Raw genomic sequence first — 13632 nt, 5'->3', positions numbered from 1 at the left:
TGCGTTCTAAAATCTTTAAGGGGGAGGGCATAGCTCAGTGGTAGCGTGCATGCCTAACATGCAGGAGGTCCTGGATTCCATCTCCAGTACCTCCATTAAACAAATAAACCTAATTACCCCCCCCGCCCCTGTAAAAATCAGTAGCTTGAGATTTGAATAGAAAATATTCATTGTATTCCATTTTACCTCACCCCTGCTTCTGATCGCGTGGTAATGATTGCTAAATGCCAGGCACCAGTGTACTTTCCATGCTATGCTATGTCTGTTTCCACAATAGGTTGGAATTTTAGCATGATGTTTTATATTTCATCCTACAGTTTTTTCATTTGCAAGTGTATGAAGTCACCCTGGCTATGTCTGAGCATCTGTTTTTGGCAGTATATTTTCATGTAAATTATAGTGTATTTTGCCTCTTGGTTCTCACGACATAGCAAGGAGAAACCCTCAGCATGTGGAAATACGACTGATGCTGCGTTAGTGTGTGGGTTGGAAATAATAAGGATTATAAATGACTCGGCAGGTAGAGAAAATGAGGGGAGAAGACTTACCGGGAAGAGGTAAAAAAGCTTGAAAGAAGCCACCATGAAAGATGTATTACTGGTCATCTTTTCATTTCTGAGGCGTTTCTATTAACCCCTTTTTGTCAATCAAAAGAAACCGATGGCCAGTGGATGCCCTATTTTCTGACTATTTGAGGTTATAAAACAAAAGGCAAGGCACACAAACCCACATCCTACACTTTCTGGTAAATAAGAGACAAACCCCTCCAAAGAGACTGCTAAATAGCGGTAAAGACTTTTACGGCCACCCCTTAAAGCAACGTTTCATTTAAGGACAGGAGCAGGCCTGGGGCTTGCTTGGACTTGGCTTCCCTCTGCTGCGCGAGCAGGTATTCCAGAACGCTGTTATTTCATATTTATGTCCCATCATAAAAGGACGTCTTTCTGTAGGGTGAGTACAGTTACGCCCAACAATAACTCGGCCCTGGGTAAGGAATGATGTGATAAAAACTGAGCCAAGGGGAGGAAACAGCGGGTGGCCAGGAGTCCATGGGAAGTGCGTCCAGTCTTTTCTAGCTGTGATGCAGGTGACGGAGTATGTGCGGAAACTGGAAAATCAATGCGGCGTCCAGATGGGCCAGAGCATCCTCCTGGTCCTCCCCAGTCTGGGAGAAGGCCGGAGAGCTTGAGACAACAAGAATAAAACACTGCAGTTTAGAAGATGGGGCCAAGAAGGGCTTCCCCGTGCAGGGGCTGGGGATGCGAGGGGAGCCCACTGAAGCTCTCCCTGACGCCGGGAGACTTGCCCTGAGGGCGGCTGTGGCCTGACTTCTGGCCAGCTGGGCACCTGGCCGAGCTGTTCGCTCGGGTTGTGGGGAGTCAGCCAGACGGGCTGCTTTGTGCCTCAGACCCAGGCTGCAAAGGGGTTCTCATTTTAGGGCCCCCCACTTCTGCCTCTTATCAGGGGAAGGAGCCGACTTTCCCCCCTGTTATTCATTTCTTTCTTTATTTATTTTGGGGGGAGGTAATTAGGTTTACTTATTTATTTCCAGAGGAGGCACTGGGGATTGAACCCAGGACCTTGTGTATGCTAAGCATGCGCTCTACCACTTGAGCTGTACCCTCCCCCTATTTCTTAGCTCAACAGCTATGAACTGAAAAAAGACTGTATTGTCATGTTGGCAATTCTAAAGGCAGTGCTGGCATCGACATTTTTAAATGAGATATTTGTTCTAATTAAAATAGTTAAGCGTATTTCATACAAATGAGTGAATAACAGATACTAATTTAAACAGGCTACTAATGGAGTCACCAAGTTCCTGCTTTACTCTGGTGAAAAGACACAACCACAGAGTTTTGAACTTTAGCTACTTTATCATGAGAACATGAAATACTGACCCTTCATTTTGTATCCATCCTACAGGGCAAGAGAGCCATTTAAAAATCAGTGGTTTGCTCTTTTCCTTTCCTGTGTGTTTGCTTCTAGAGGAAGGAATTTAAAGTCAGCAGTCAGAAAGATCATCCCAGCCATCGTAATCCGAGGTGGGCGAGCCAATTTGGAGACCATCAGAACTGGAAATGCTTTTAGAATTTGAAGCAAATCCAAATCTGTTCACAGCATCCAGGGTTACATTATTATTTCACCACCTTCCCGGAATTGCCCCGAGATTCCCTGAGAGCAACTGCAGACCCGCGGGCATGGGGCTCCCAGCTGCCTGAGAGGGTTGCTGAGAGCACCCCCATCCCTGCCCCATCCTGCCCACTGGACTCCAGCTGGGGACGCTGTGGCCAGACTGTTCTGGAAGAGGTTCAAGAATACAGGTTTCAAATGGTTAAAAAAAAACCAAATCAAACCAAACCTGGTGTTTCTAGGGGAAAATGTCATCACGGTATTTTGGAAGATAGTGAGGCTGGTAAGGGAGTCACTGTAGGTGTGGCAGACTTCTGAGGCATTTTGTCGAACGTAAGACGATCGCGGTTGTCGATTTAAAGTTAAACCAGTCAGCTGTCCCAGCTGGGATGACTTCTGCCTCGTGTGAGAGAACCACAGATTGACCAGGACTGGGTGTATTCGTTAAGGGATGTGAGTTCTCAGCGTTCCCAGATCTCTGTACCCTGAATTCCACAGGCAGGCAGGGCCAGCCCTGCTCACTGTGACCGCTGGACACTTCAGACGTCCACTCTGGGAGGTCACATCTCCAGGCAGAAGCAGGACGGTGGGACGGAGGGGCCGTGAGCGCCAAGGAGGCAGCGTGGGGGGGAGGGTCCTCTGAGACGTGAAGTCTTGGAGCCACACAGCCTGAGAGAACTTCTTAGCTCTCTTAAGAATTCTCTCATATTTTTACAAGGGATGTTGTTTGTGACACCAAGGCCAACTTGTTTGTATCCTTAGTATCTCAAATTTGAAACAAGAGTTTTACAAATAGGAGCAGAAAATTAACTCCAAATGGACCTGGAGAATAAATACACAGACACACAGGCGCACACACGTACACAACCCTGTTTATATGCAAAACGTTTGACTCAAGACGACATGCAGCTGCGGACACACAGTGACTATGATGCTTGTGATCCACAAAGCACCATCGAAAGTGCGTCTGGGGGATCGCGTGGGGACTGAAGCTTCGGTAGACAAAGGTGCATGTGGCAGGGTGTGTGCAAGCTCTCCTCTCTGTCTGCACGTCCTCCCCCAGTGCTCGCGGCTGTCACACGTACAGTGCAGACTCCGTACATTTTTAGCACCCCAGCACACTCCCGACTGAACAAAGGAGGTGGGAGAAGGTGTTAAAAATTGGCAGGTCGGGGGTGGGGCATGTTTTCGGGGGGTCAGCACAGCCTTTGCAGATGCAGCACAGATTGTGTTAATTCTGAACTGTGGGGTCTCTAGCTCGAATAAAGAAACCGCTGGACAAAGGATGCGCCTTCCCCAGCCTGGAGAGGCGGCTAATGCCACCTACAGCCTGTGAACTGGCTCTACAACCGGCACCTGCAGCCCTGGCTGGTCCTCGTTGGGACAGATGAGAATTGATGCAGGGGATGGAAGACCGGCAGTCAACTCTCAGGATGAATTGTTCTCTGATAAACTGTAAGCAACTAGAAATGTGCTTAAAAATTATTTTGCCTAAAGGGTTTTTGAAGATTGTAGCAATTGGATCAAAACTTGTGAAATACATTTCTTACAAATATATTTCTTCTAGAGAGGACCTTATGGGATGTGGTTATATCTTTTTTTTTTTTTTAACGTATAGCAGCCCCCAAACATTCAGCACTGCTGGATTAGGTCAGTGGGTACGTGCTCATCCGCGCGGTCTTATCTTCTTAGGGGAAACGGGATTACTGTGAAATCATCAGGTGACACACACTTCTGAAAAGAAATTAAATGTACTTTTATTGGTGAGGCCAAGATGAAGTATGTCTTCAAATCTGTTTTACAAATAAACTTGCACATAAATTGTCCATTCATGGCTTCGAAATCTTTGTTCACATTTGAGGAGCTGTCAGAGGTCCCTAATAAACATGAGTCTTATTTAGTTTACAGGATATGCAATTCTTCTTTTCTTTGAAAATTATTATTTTTCAAGCAAGTGCAGCAAAAATACAACCAATAAAAATCCAGCTATGGCAGCATAAACAATCTTTACAGCCAGCATATACATAGAGTTCTTCCAATAAAAGCAGTTCCTGGTAAGGAAGGGAACAGAAAATTGGCCCACGTTGCCAAGAGCAAGCGCAGGGCCTCTAAGGGCTGAGCAAGGAAGCTAACAGCCCGTCCCCACTTCCCTACCGCGGACTCATCTTGCTCTCTGGGCGCCAGGGGAGCAGCGCATTTGCAGGGAGGCCCTTGGGCCAAGGAGAACAAGGGCTGGTTGCTTGGTCGGATCCAGACTCCAGTTTATCTCAACCTGATTTGTGAGGCAACCCCCCAAAGCCCATCCTTGGGGTCACCAAAACTGATGGATAGTGGGGTAAAGTTCCCTGGAGAGCTCTCGAGGGGCAGAACACAGACCGGCCACCTCTCCGGTCCCCCATGCTCGGTCCAGGCTGGTGGTCCCTCAGCAGGGCTGTGCCAAGGTGGGTGGCAGGGCTGGGGGGGCCCCACGGGGGTGGACTTAGGAGGATCTGGCCCAGGGATTCCGCTCTGGGCTTGTGGTCAACCGTTGGGGCTCCCAGGAAGGGGCGATTGTTTTAGTGCCCAGCCATGGTCACGTGACCACGACCCCGGCTCCAGACCACTTGCATGGACAGAGCCCAAGCCGGCAGCACAGGGCTCCGGGCGACCCCAGCCCGGCGTGGACTCCCCCCTGGCAGCTGCGTTCACAAGTTCTCAGCAGACGAGCGGGTGTTCATTTATGCCTTTTATAGTAGCTCGAAAGATGTTATCGCAGCTTGAGAACAGAAATTAAAATATGTATCCTTCAGGTGCAAATCTACTGTACTTACAGTTTTACTGTTTCTCTGCAGGGGGGCTCCATTAATCTTGTAACAGTGGAATTCCTGAGGAAATTAATTCCCTCCAGTTGGGGTTATTTTCAACTAGTCTTTAGGGGCGGAGTAATTGGGATTTAGGAGTCTCTCTTAAAAGGAAGGAAGAATTGGCCATTTTACTTGAGTAACAACACTTTTTAACGCCATGCTTTGCCCATTAAAACCCCCCCAGTGGGCCTCTCCGCTCCTGGAAGGTAGACCCAGACAGGTGGGAATTCAATCCCAAGTCTTCATCTACAGTGACCAGGTGTTTTTCTCCACGTGGGTTACCTGTGCCCCCTCGTACTCAGCACTGTGCCCCCTCGTACTCAGCACTGTGCCCTGCCGGGGAGGAACATTTGGGTCAGGAGGGCATGATGCGTCATTAAAATGCATGGCTAAAATATTTCCTCACCTATTCAGGAGAGGTAAAATGTTAGCTGTTGTTAAAAATAATTACACCCCAATCACATACACACACACGCACACACACCCTCTTTAAAGTGGGGTCACTTCACGGATACAGGGTGCAGCTCCTGTCACCCAGGAGGCCCCCGACTGCAGTCCGATTTGGAGCTTTGGCTCTGCCAGGCCAGAACATCAGCCTCCAGGAACCAGAGCCCCAGCTTCCTGGTCCCCATGCTCCCAGCCTGTGAAGTACCACGTAGTACCCTCTGCAAAACCTGTCTGTCCCATCCTTCTCAGGGCTGTGCTGTTGGGACGACTATTCCTGGTTCCTGACCAAGCAGGCCTGGGAGCCCAGGAGAGACCTCTGCCCAGAGGGCACCAAGGGTCACTGGGTTCCCTAGAGGGATGGATCCCCCACCTCCAAGAGGGAATAGGACACAGCTAAAGGATGCTTACATATTGGGGTGGCAGAATGTCACTGTCTGGGATTCATCCACACTGGGGACAAGGGCCAAAATCACCCGCAAACGTCTTGCTTTCCCGTTTTCAGTCGTCACGCACTAAGTTCAAGATGATAATGCTGAATTTTTCCCTCTGGGCCTGCACATGTTCAGAGAAACATAGGGCTGGGCTCTGAAGTAGCAGCAGCATGCCGGTTGGGGTGTGGTGGTGCAGCAGGAGGAGCGCGTGAGGCGGTGCAGGAGGGAGTGCTGGCATGGCCCCGTCTCCACTGTGGGTCCGGGCAGTCTCCTTAGCTGTCAAGTGGGGGCAGGCACTGATGGTTTTGCATCATCAGCTGGAAGGAGCATGGAATGACAGATACAGACACGTGCGTGCGGGGGCTTTGGGAGGCTGGAAGGCACTATATAGCTGTGTATACCCTTACATACGTGTAACTCAGGTGTGACAGCCCCCCAAAATGTGGCTTGGGCTCAGGGCTGAGTGGAGTCGTCTTTGCTGCCGAAGTCAGAGCATCTTAAAGCTCAGAGATTCACCTGCTGAACGTCAGGCCTGTTGACATCAATAGTGATGACTGTAAAAAGGCAAGGAGGTAGAAATGGAAATGTTAGCTGGGAGTTTTCCCAGCATCTCTTTTTTAACGTAGGGAGTGTGCTCTGTAGCTGGTGTATCCTGCTTTCAGCAAATTCCATTTAAAGGAAAAATCAGGATTTCTAAAACAGTCCCATTTAAGGGATAATTACTGCATTTTGAGTGGGGGCAGGTGGGTAATTAGGTTATTTATTTATTTATTTTTAATGGAGGTACTGGGGATTGAACCTAGCACCTGTACATGCTAAGCATGTGCTCTACCACTGAGCTACACCCTCCCTCCAATTACTGCATTTTTAAAAAAAGTTTTACTATAGCATATTTCCCTAGTGTATTACAATTCTGTTATTTTTAAATTACAAAGTCAGTCATATTCTTTGAAAAAATGCAAACGACACTAGGAAGTGTATAAGGTAAACACTCCCTTTAAAACTCCTCTATTTTCACCTTCTGGGAGCAAGTTCTCCTAACACTTTGGGGCGCATGCTTCCAAAGACCCTTTTTGATGCTACCTTCAGCCATGTAGTTACATGTTTTATTTGCATATGATTCTGTCTAATGATCTTCAGAGTATACATCCTGCTTTGCAACATGCTATTTTCTCCTCTCCTGCTGCATGTTTTCATAGGAATCTCTAGGCTTTATTTACTTAAAGAAAACTAACCTTTTTATTTTTAAATAATTGTAGGGTCACATGCAGTCTTAAGAAATAATAGAGATAGTCCATGTACGCTTTCCCCCGAGATAGCATCTTCAAACTGCAGTGCAATATCAGGACTAGGATGTTGACATTCATATCATCGGCTCATCTTCTTCCATTTCCCCAGTTTTACTTTTGTTCTGTGCAATTTTGATCACCTTTAGGTTTGTGTATCTATCACCACAGCCAGGACACAAAACAGTTTCTTATCACTCTCTTATTGCATTTTAAATAATGTAACTTAACCACCTTCAGTAACATCTACGTCTCAGAGGGAGGCACACATGTACTGGCCTCCTAAAAGCCACTTTCAGTCATTGGAGCTGTGAGAAAATACAAAGTGAGTCATAAATGAAAGTCATCTATGTAATTTAAAAATTTCTAATAACCACATTTAAAAGGGAAAAAGAGGTAAATGTAATACTATGTTTCACAAAACCCAGTGTATCGGAAATAGTATTTCAACATGTAATCTATATAAAAATTATTAATGAGATATATCACACGGTTTACTTTTTGTGTGTGATTGATCTTTGAACTCCACAAGCCCACCGCTCCACCAGCTGCAGGTACTGAGCATGAACCGAGCACCTACCATGCGCCTGGCTCTAACTCTGGCATGGGGACAGAGACACAGTTCCTGCCCCTGATGAGAATTGGGGCTGGTGGAGACCACAAGCAACGCTCTAACTTGGAGAGCGAGATGTGCACATGGTCAAAGGGCGCACAGGTGCCCTGAACACCCTGGGGAGGCTCCATGCAACGTGCACTCAAGCTCAGTCCAGAGCCGGAGGACCCTAGGAGGAGCTCCAGTGTCTGGTTGAAAGCAATGGCTATTGGGATGGAACTACAGCAGGAGGGGAGCTTTGGAGACAAGGCCGGGTGCGGTTTGGGGACAAGACAAAAAGATACGCCCTCTCCCCCTCTCCCCTTTCCAGGTTAAATGAATGCCTGGCTCTGGAGGCAGGGGAGAGCTCTTGGCTGGGGGCTGAGGATACTAGGAACATGGACAAGATTCCCCAGGCCCGAGAATGCGTGGGAAACATTGGAATGGGAGGTGGAAAGGTGGTGAGAGGGCACTACCTGGAGTGTTCACATTAGGAGGATGCCAGGGAAGGCCCCGAGGTTAGAGGGGCGCGGGTCCTGGAGGCCTGAGGAAGAGGTCCTGGAGCTGGGAGCGTGGTGCCGGGAGGCGGCGCCTCTGCCCAGGCGGTGCTGCCCGGAGGTCACAATGGTGATGGGTGTGCGCGCTGGCTGCGCCCAGGGGTGGCACCGCCTGGGGCGCGTGTGCCAGGACTCGCCGTGGCACGGGTTCGGGTCCTTCAGGACCGAGTTCGAAGCTCCTGTCAGTACTGAGGTTCAGAGATGGCGCAATCTCCCTTTCCCTGACCTCCCGTTCCATCCCCACCTTTCATTTCAGATCAAGACTTCAGGTTGTTAAATACACAACTCACATCACACACGCGCGCACACCCTTCTCCCAGGTGCTGTACGGAGCGCCGGGGCCCAGAAGCCGCAGGAATCTGCACTCCGACCTCCGGGAGCCCCGGGAGTCTGGAGCCCCAGCGCACGTTTCTGACCCTCAGGAGCCGGGGTCGGGAGCCGCGCGCTCCCTCCGGCCGCTGCGGAAGCCCCGCCCCCCGGAGTCGCCGTCAGGGCGCGGGCGGGCCCAGGGGGCGGGGCTTCCGCGCGCAGCCTCCCCGAGGCCCCGCCCCCGCTGGCCGCCCGCGCTCGATTGCTCCTGTCTGGCGGCTGCAGCATGGCGGCGGGGGCGGCTGAGGCGGCGGCGGCCGTGGTGGAAGTCGATTCCGCGGGGCAGTTTGAGGAGTTGCTGCGCCTCAGAGCCAAGTAAGCGGGGCGGCGGGCGGCAGCGGTGAGGGGACACGAGGGGGCCAGCCTCGCGGGCGAAGGCGGGCGGCCCGGCTCGGCCCGGCCTGGGCGGAGCGGCCGGCGCGGCCCCGGCCCCCGAGCCCTGGCCTCCGCCCCGGAAGGGGAGCGGGGTCTGGCCGCAGACCCGCCGCCCGCCGGGCGCCCGAGGCCCAGGGTCCCCACCCGCCGCCGGGCGCGGCGACGCGGTGACTCAGCCCCGGGCCGGGAGGGGCGCGGAGACCCCGGCCCCTTCCCGCCTGGCGGCGGGCGGGCCTGGCTGGATCGGTGGTGCTGCCTCCTTTACGAGGGGCGTTAAAGGTGGTGGGGAGCCGGCGAGCTGCCTTGGTCAGCTGGCGCGGCCGTAGGCGAGGGTTTCCTGTTTCATGAATGGGCTCAGCCGCGGTCTGTTCAGTTGGGCGCACGTGCCCCTCGCCCTTGGGAAGGCATCGGAAGGAGGCCGCGGGGATGCGGGGACTCTGGGGATAGGGGGAGCCCCGAACAGTGTGGGTTGTCGCGAGTCGGCGCTGGCGGGCGCGCAGGGGGGCTTCCCCGGTATGGCCTCGAGGGGCTGGGCAGTCTCCCGGGGCGTTACCGGTGGGGACGGTGGAGCTCCAGCCTGGGAGCCGGGCCCCGGCTCAGCCCCCCGCTAGCCCTGTAACCCCTGCGCAGGTTTCATACCCGGGCCTTTTTGCGGTGCGATGGGTTAGGACGGCGCCCGCCGGGGGGTGCGGCGTGAGCGTGCCGCGGTGCCCTGCCGGCCGGAGCACTCGCAGGACCCGAGCCCTCAGTCCTTTAAGTGTGGGACGGAGTGCCTGTGTGGCGTTCACGGGCACGAATGCTTATTGATCTCCGTTCGGTACCGAATTTGAATTCGAGGCAGGCAGTAATTACTGTGGGAGAGTGGCGGAGATGCAGGGTGCAGGTGAGGGGGAGAGTTGCCTCTTGAAAATGGGAAAGGGTGAGTTCCTGTCTTACTAGTGGTTGGCCCAGTCTTACAGTGGTGAGGTTGAAAGTGGTAACCGAAACAGCTCTGTCGGCGTGGGAATTGTTTAAAAAGAAAAAGTGGGGGGTGACGTTGACTCATTGATGAAAGGTGATTCATCCTACACTTCACACATCTTAATAGCAGCCCGTTTGTGGAGTTCTCCAGAGTGACCTCTTGTAAAGAGCAGGACTTGTGTGGACCTGCCCTTACTAAGTGTTCATCTTACTGTCACCTGGAAGACTATTTTGCTTTTTATGTGTTTCACGTTTTTGTTTTTATGTTTCACTTTTTAAATACAAAAGCCCTTAAAATTATCACAATGGGTAGAAGTTTAAATGTTAATACCATTTGGATGTGTTCTTGCCACTGGCCTGTGCTTGAAATGAGCCAGAAAACGGTTTACCTTTTCCTTGGTGATTAGTTTAAATGGGCATATGGGAAGCAATGTGGAGAAGGAACAGATCTCTGCCACTTTTTTGTGAAAATGGAAGCATGTAAGAATATTAAATAGTACTTGTTAATGTAATCATTTAAAGTCTACAAATAATTTCTCAATTTTAAAACTTCATGTGAATTGAAAATTATTTTACTTAAGTCATCTAATCAGTTGTTTATGTTACTGAAACCTTAGCTGGTTTATACAGTGGGGATATGCATACCAATTTGCAGAGTAATTATGGTTTTGCCTATTTGTAGAATACTTAACAGTCTACTACTTTATGATTTTAATAAATGGTGTTATCTGCAGGGGAATAACTGTAGGAGCACAACACCTGTAATAATAGAGAAAACAACCATTTATTGAACACTAATTATTTTACTGATGAAGAACCCAGGTTCATCCCATTGTTTAAAATCACATTAGTTAGGATTTGAACCTCGTGTTTCTCTAAAGGTTCTCCTTAAACATTATGTACCCTGCCTATTGGGCCACCATGAAGGTGGAGAGAACACTATCACATGTAATCCCAGAGTGGGTGACAGCATTTGTATTTGTTTCAGGTTTATGTCCTTATGATGCTTGGCATCGTGTACTTAATTGGAAAGTGGACTTAAGCATCTACCTCTTAGAATGTTGTGCGTAATTTAAAATAATAGCATTAATATCATCATCATGTTTTCAGAGTGCTTACGTGTTTTTGTTGGTATTCCCAGCATCCCATGGTGTTAGTTATTGCTGTTTTATAGATGTGGAAGTTAAGTTAAATTACTCTTCAAAGCCACATTAGTAGTAATGGAATTTAAGTTGTGTATGTGTACTTTTTTCTTTTTTACATACGTTGGCTGATACTGTGAAGAGGTTTGGCACCCTATCTATGTTAATTTTTTTAAAATGTAGTCATATTGTGAGCATCTTCCCATGTCATTAAACAGTCTTTGATATGACTTCTAATGGCTTCATAATATTTTATTGCATGACCATTAAAAACTATATTGTTGAACAGTGGATGTTTTACAGTTATTTGATATGTAAAATACTGGGAAAGTATTCATAAACATAAATCTTTGTCTCTTTAATTTCTTCCTTAGGATAGGCATTTAAAAGTGTGTAAGAAGTTTCTGAAGGTTTCCAATTTAATTTTTACCAGCAGGATATGAAAGTGCTGTCTCACTTTATCCTTTTTTATCATCGAATATTATTTTAAAAATCTTTTTTTCAGTCTGGTAAAAGTGGCATCCTACTTTTAAGAAATTGAGGTATTACATACTGTAATAAAATGTGCAGAGCTTAACCCTCAGGTATGGTGAATTTTAACATTTGTATAAACACAAAATAATCATCATTCAAAGCAAGAATAATTCTTAGGCTCTTTCTGGTCGTCAGCCCCTCACCAGTGATCTGCTTTCTGTCGCTGTAGGTTAGTTCTGCCTGTTCTTGGACTTCATGTAAATGGAGTCACAAAGCACCTAGTCTTCCACGTCTGGCCTGTTCTGCGCAGTATGTTTTGGGGGCCCATCCGTGTTGCTGCATGTATCTATAGTCGGTTTCTTTTTTATTGCTGAGCGGTGTTCCATTGTATTAATATTTAGCAGTTTTCTAGTTTGTGGGCATTTGGGTTATTTGCAGCTTTTGGCTGTTGTGTCCCAGGCTGCCATGAACATTCTCTGGCACAGCCCTTGTGTGGGCCTGTTTTCCTGCGCACCATCCTTCAGGCCTTGGAGCCTCCCCTGCCTCCTCTGCAGAAGCTCTGTGTAGGAAGAGGTTCACATTGGGGGGTCTTGAGGGGCCAGGCCAGGCCAGGACTCAGTTCCAGGGCCCCAACCAGCTGCAAGGAAGACTAGGAAATGTATTCTGGCCGTGTGCTCAAGAGGAAGAGGAAGCAGTGATTGGTGAACTACTCCGTGGTCTCTGCCCACCTGTGCACACACTGAAGCTTCTGAGTTCCGGATACAATGAGAACCGTAGAGTGGGGGCCCTCCCACGAGTCCTTTCCCATCTCCACCTCCCAGGGTCTTCCTTTAGAGCCGCCTGCTTTCCTCTCCTGTGCCCCTGGGCAGCTCTCCCTTCTTCCTCAGTCCTGCCTGTAACCCTGTCCATTTTCCTTGGTTTCAGCAAATGACCTTGCTTCCTACCTGGGACAACGGGACTTCCAGAAGCATCTTCCTGAGCTTTCCCTCTTCTTGCCCCAGCCTCCGCACCTACGCATTTGTTTGTTTGTAGTTTATGAATCCTTGACTCTTTTGCTCCTGACCCAGAGGAGACTGTCCGTCTTCTCCAGGCGAGCTTTTCTCTCTAGATTTCCCTCTCCTGCTACCTCCAAGGCCCAGAATCCTCAGCTGTCTCTCGTGTCTTCAGCTTCTCCCTCTCCATGTGCTCTGTCTCCCCACAGAATAAACTATGAACATTTCTTGTATTGAAAAAAGCCCATTCCTCGATCCTGCCTCGATCCTTGGCCCCTCTGTTCACAGCCGAATCCCTTCAAGAGTAGGTGTCCAGCAGTCTCTGCTTTCTCGTCCTTGGTTGTCGGCCACGTGCTGCAGCCCAACTTGCTCACCTGCATCCACTGCAGCTGCTCTCACTGTTGCCGGTCACCCTTCCTGCTGCATTGGATGCTTGTCTCCTTCCTTCTTGACTTTTGTGCGACCCTCGCCCTTGCTGTACCCTCTTAGGCCCCTCCTCTGGGCTGCCACCTGGGCTCCTTTTCCACCGTCTCTCCTGACTGAAGGTTGATGAGCCCCAGAGGCTGTGCCCTCAGCCACTGCATTATCCTCCGGCAGGGGTGAGAGTGGTGCCAGCACTGCTGATTTCTTGACTCCCAGACCTGTAGGTCAAGCATGGACTTCTTTCCTCAGCTCCAGACCATCACTGATGGCCCCCTGGACGTCCTTTCCTCTCAGCTGGCAGCTTCTGTACAGTGATTCACGGCTAGTCCACCACTAGCTGTCAGCCACTGAGCCCGAAACCTACTGTGCCCCAGTGTCACCAGGTCCTGCCCCTCCTGCCTCCGAGGTCTGCGTTGCCTCCCTTGGCTTCCAGTCCCTAGACTGCGCGGTCAGCTCCTTCTTGGCTCACCTGTATGATTGTAATGGGTTACACTTTGGTGCTGCTTTCCTGGCCCAAGAGTAGTTGGCCTTACTTCCTTTTTCCGTGTAACATGTAAACTGTGTTTTCTTCCTGAGTTTTCAGAGTTTTTGTGGTTGAGGGAGATTGTATT

At 49.7% G+C, this 13632-nt stretch overlaps 1 protein-coding gene and 1 long non-coding RNA gene across 3 annotated transcripts in view; one reads left to right on the top strand and one right to left on the bottom strand.

The window, feature by feature from the left end:
* Positions 1–2637: 2637 nt before the first annotated feature.
* Positions 2638–8733, bottom strand: LOC116666905. Its single transcript, XR_004323710.1, has 3 exons — positions 8577–8733; positions 6263–6405; positions 2638–5972 (listed from the first exon to the last, which is right to left on the bottom strand). It is a non-coding gene; the product is annotated as an uncharacterized LOC116666905 (long non-coding RNA).
* Positions 8734–8822: 89 nt separating this feature from the next.
* The window catches only part of GLRX3 (glutaredoxin 3), a 29793-nt gene continuing 24983 nt past the window's right edge, over positions 8823–13632 (top strand). For both annotated transcript variants that reach the window (XM_032490636.1, XM_032490635.1), the window contains exon 1: positions 8823–8970. In XM_032490636.1, coding sequence (XP_032346527.1) covers positions 8882–8970 — 89 coding nt within the window. In that variant the 5' untranslated portion in view covers positions 8823–8881. The remainder of the gene's footprint in view (positions 8971–13632) is intronic.

The sequence above is a fragment of the Camelus ferus genome, chromosome 11 (assembly GCF_009834535.1).
Source record: "Camelus ferus isolate YT-003-E chromosome 11, BCGSAC_Cfer_1.0, whole genome shotgun sequence".
Lineage (NCBI taxonomy): Eukaryota > Metazoa > Chordata > Mammalia > Artiodactyla > Camelidae > Camelus > Camelus ferus.
The sequence above is the reverse complement of the archived record's forward strand: the minus strand, read 5'-3'. Positions and strand labels throughout refer to the sequence as shown.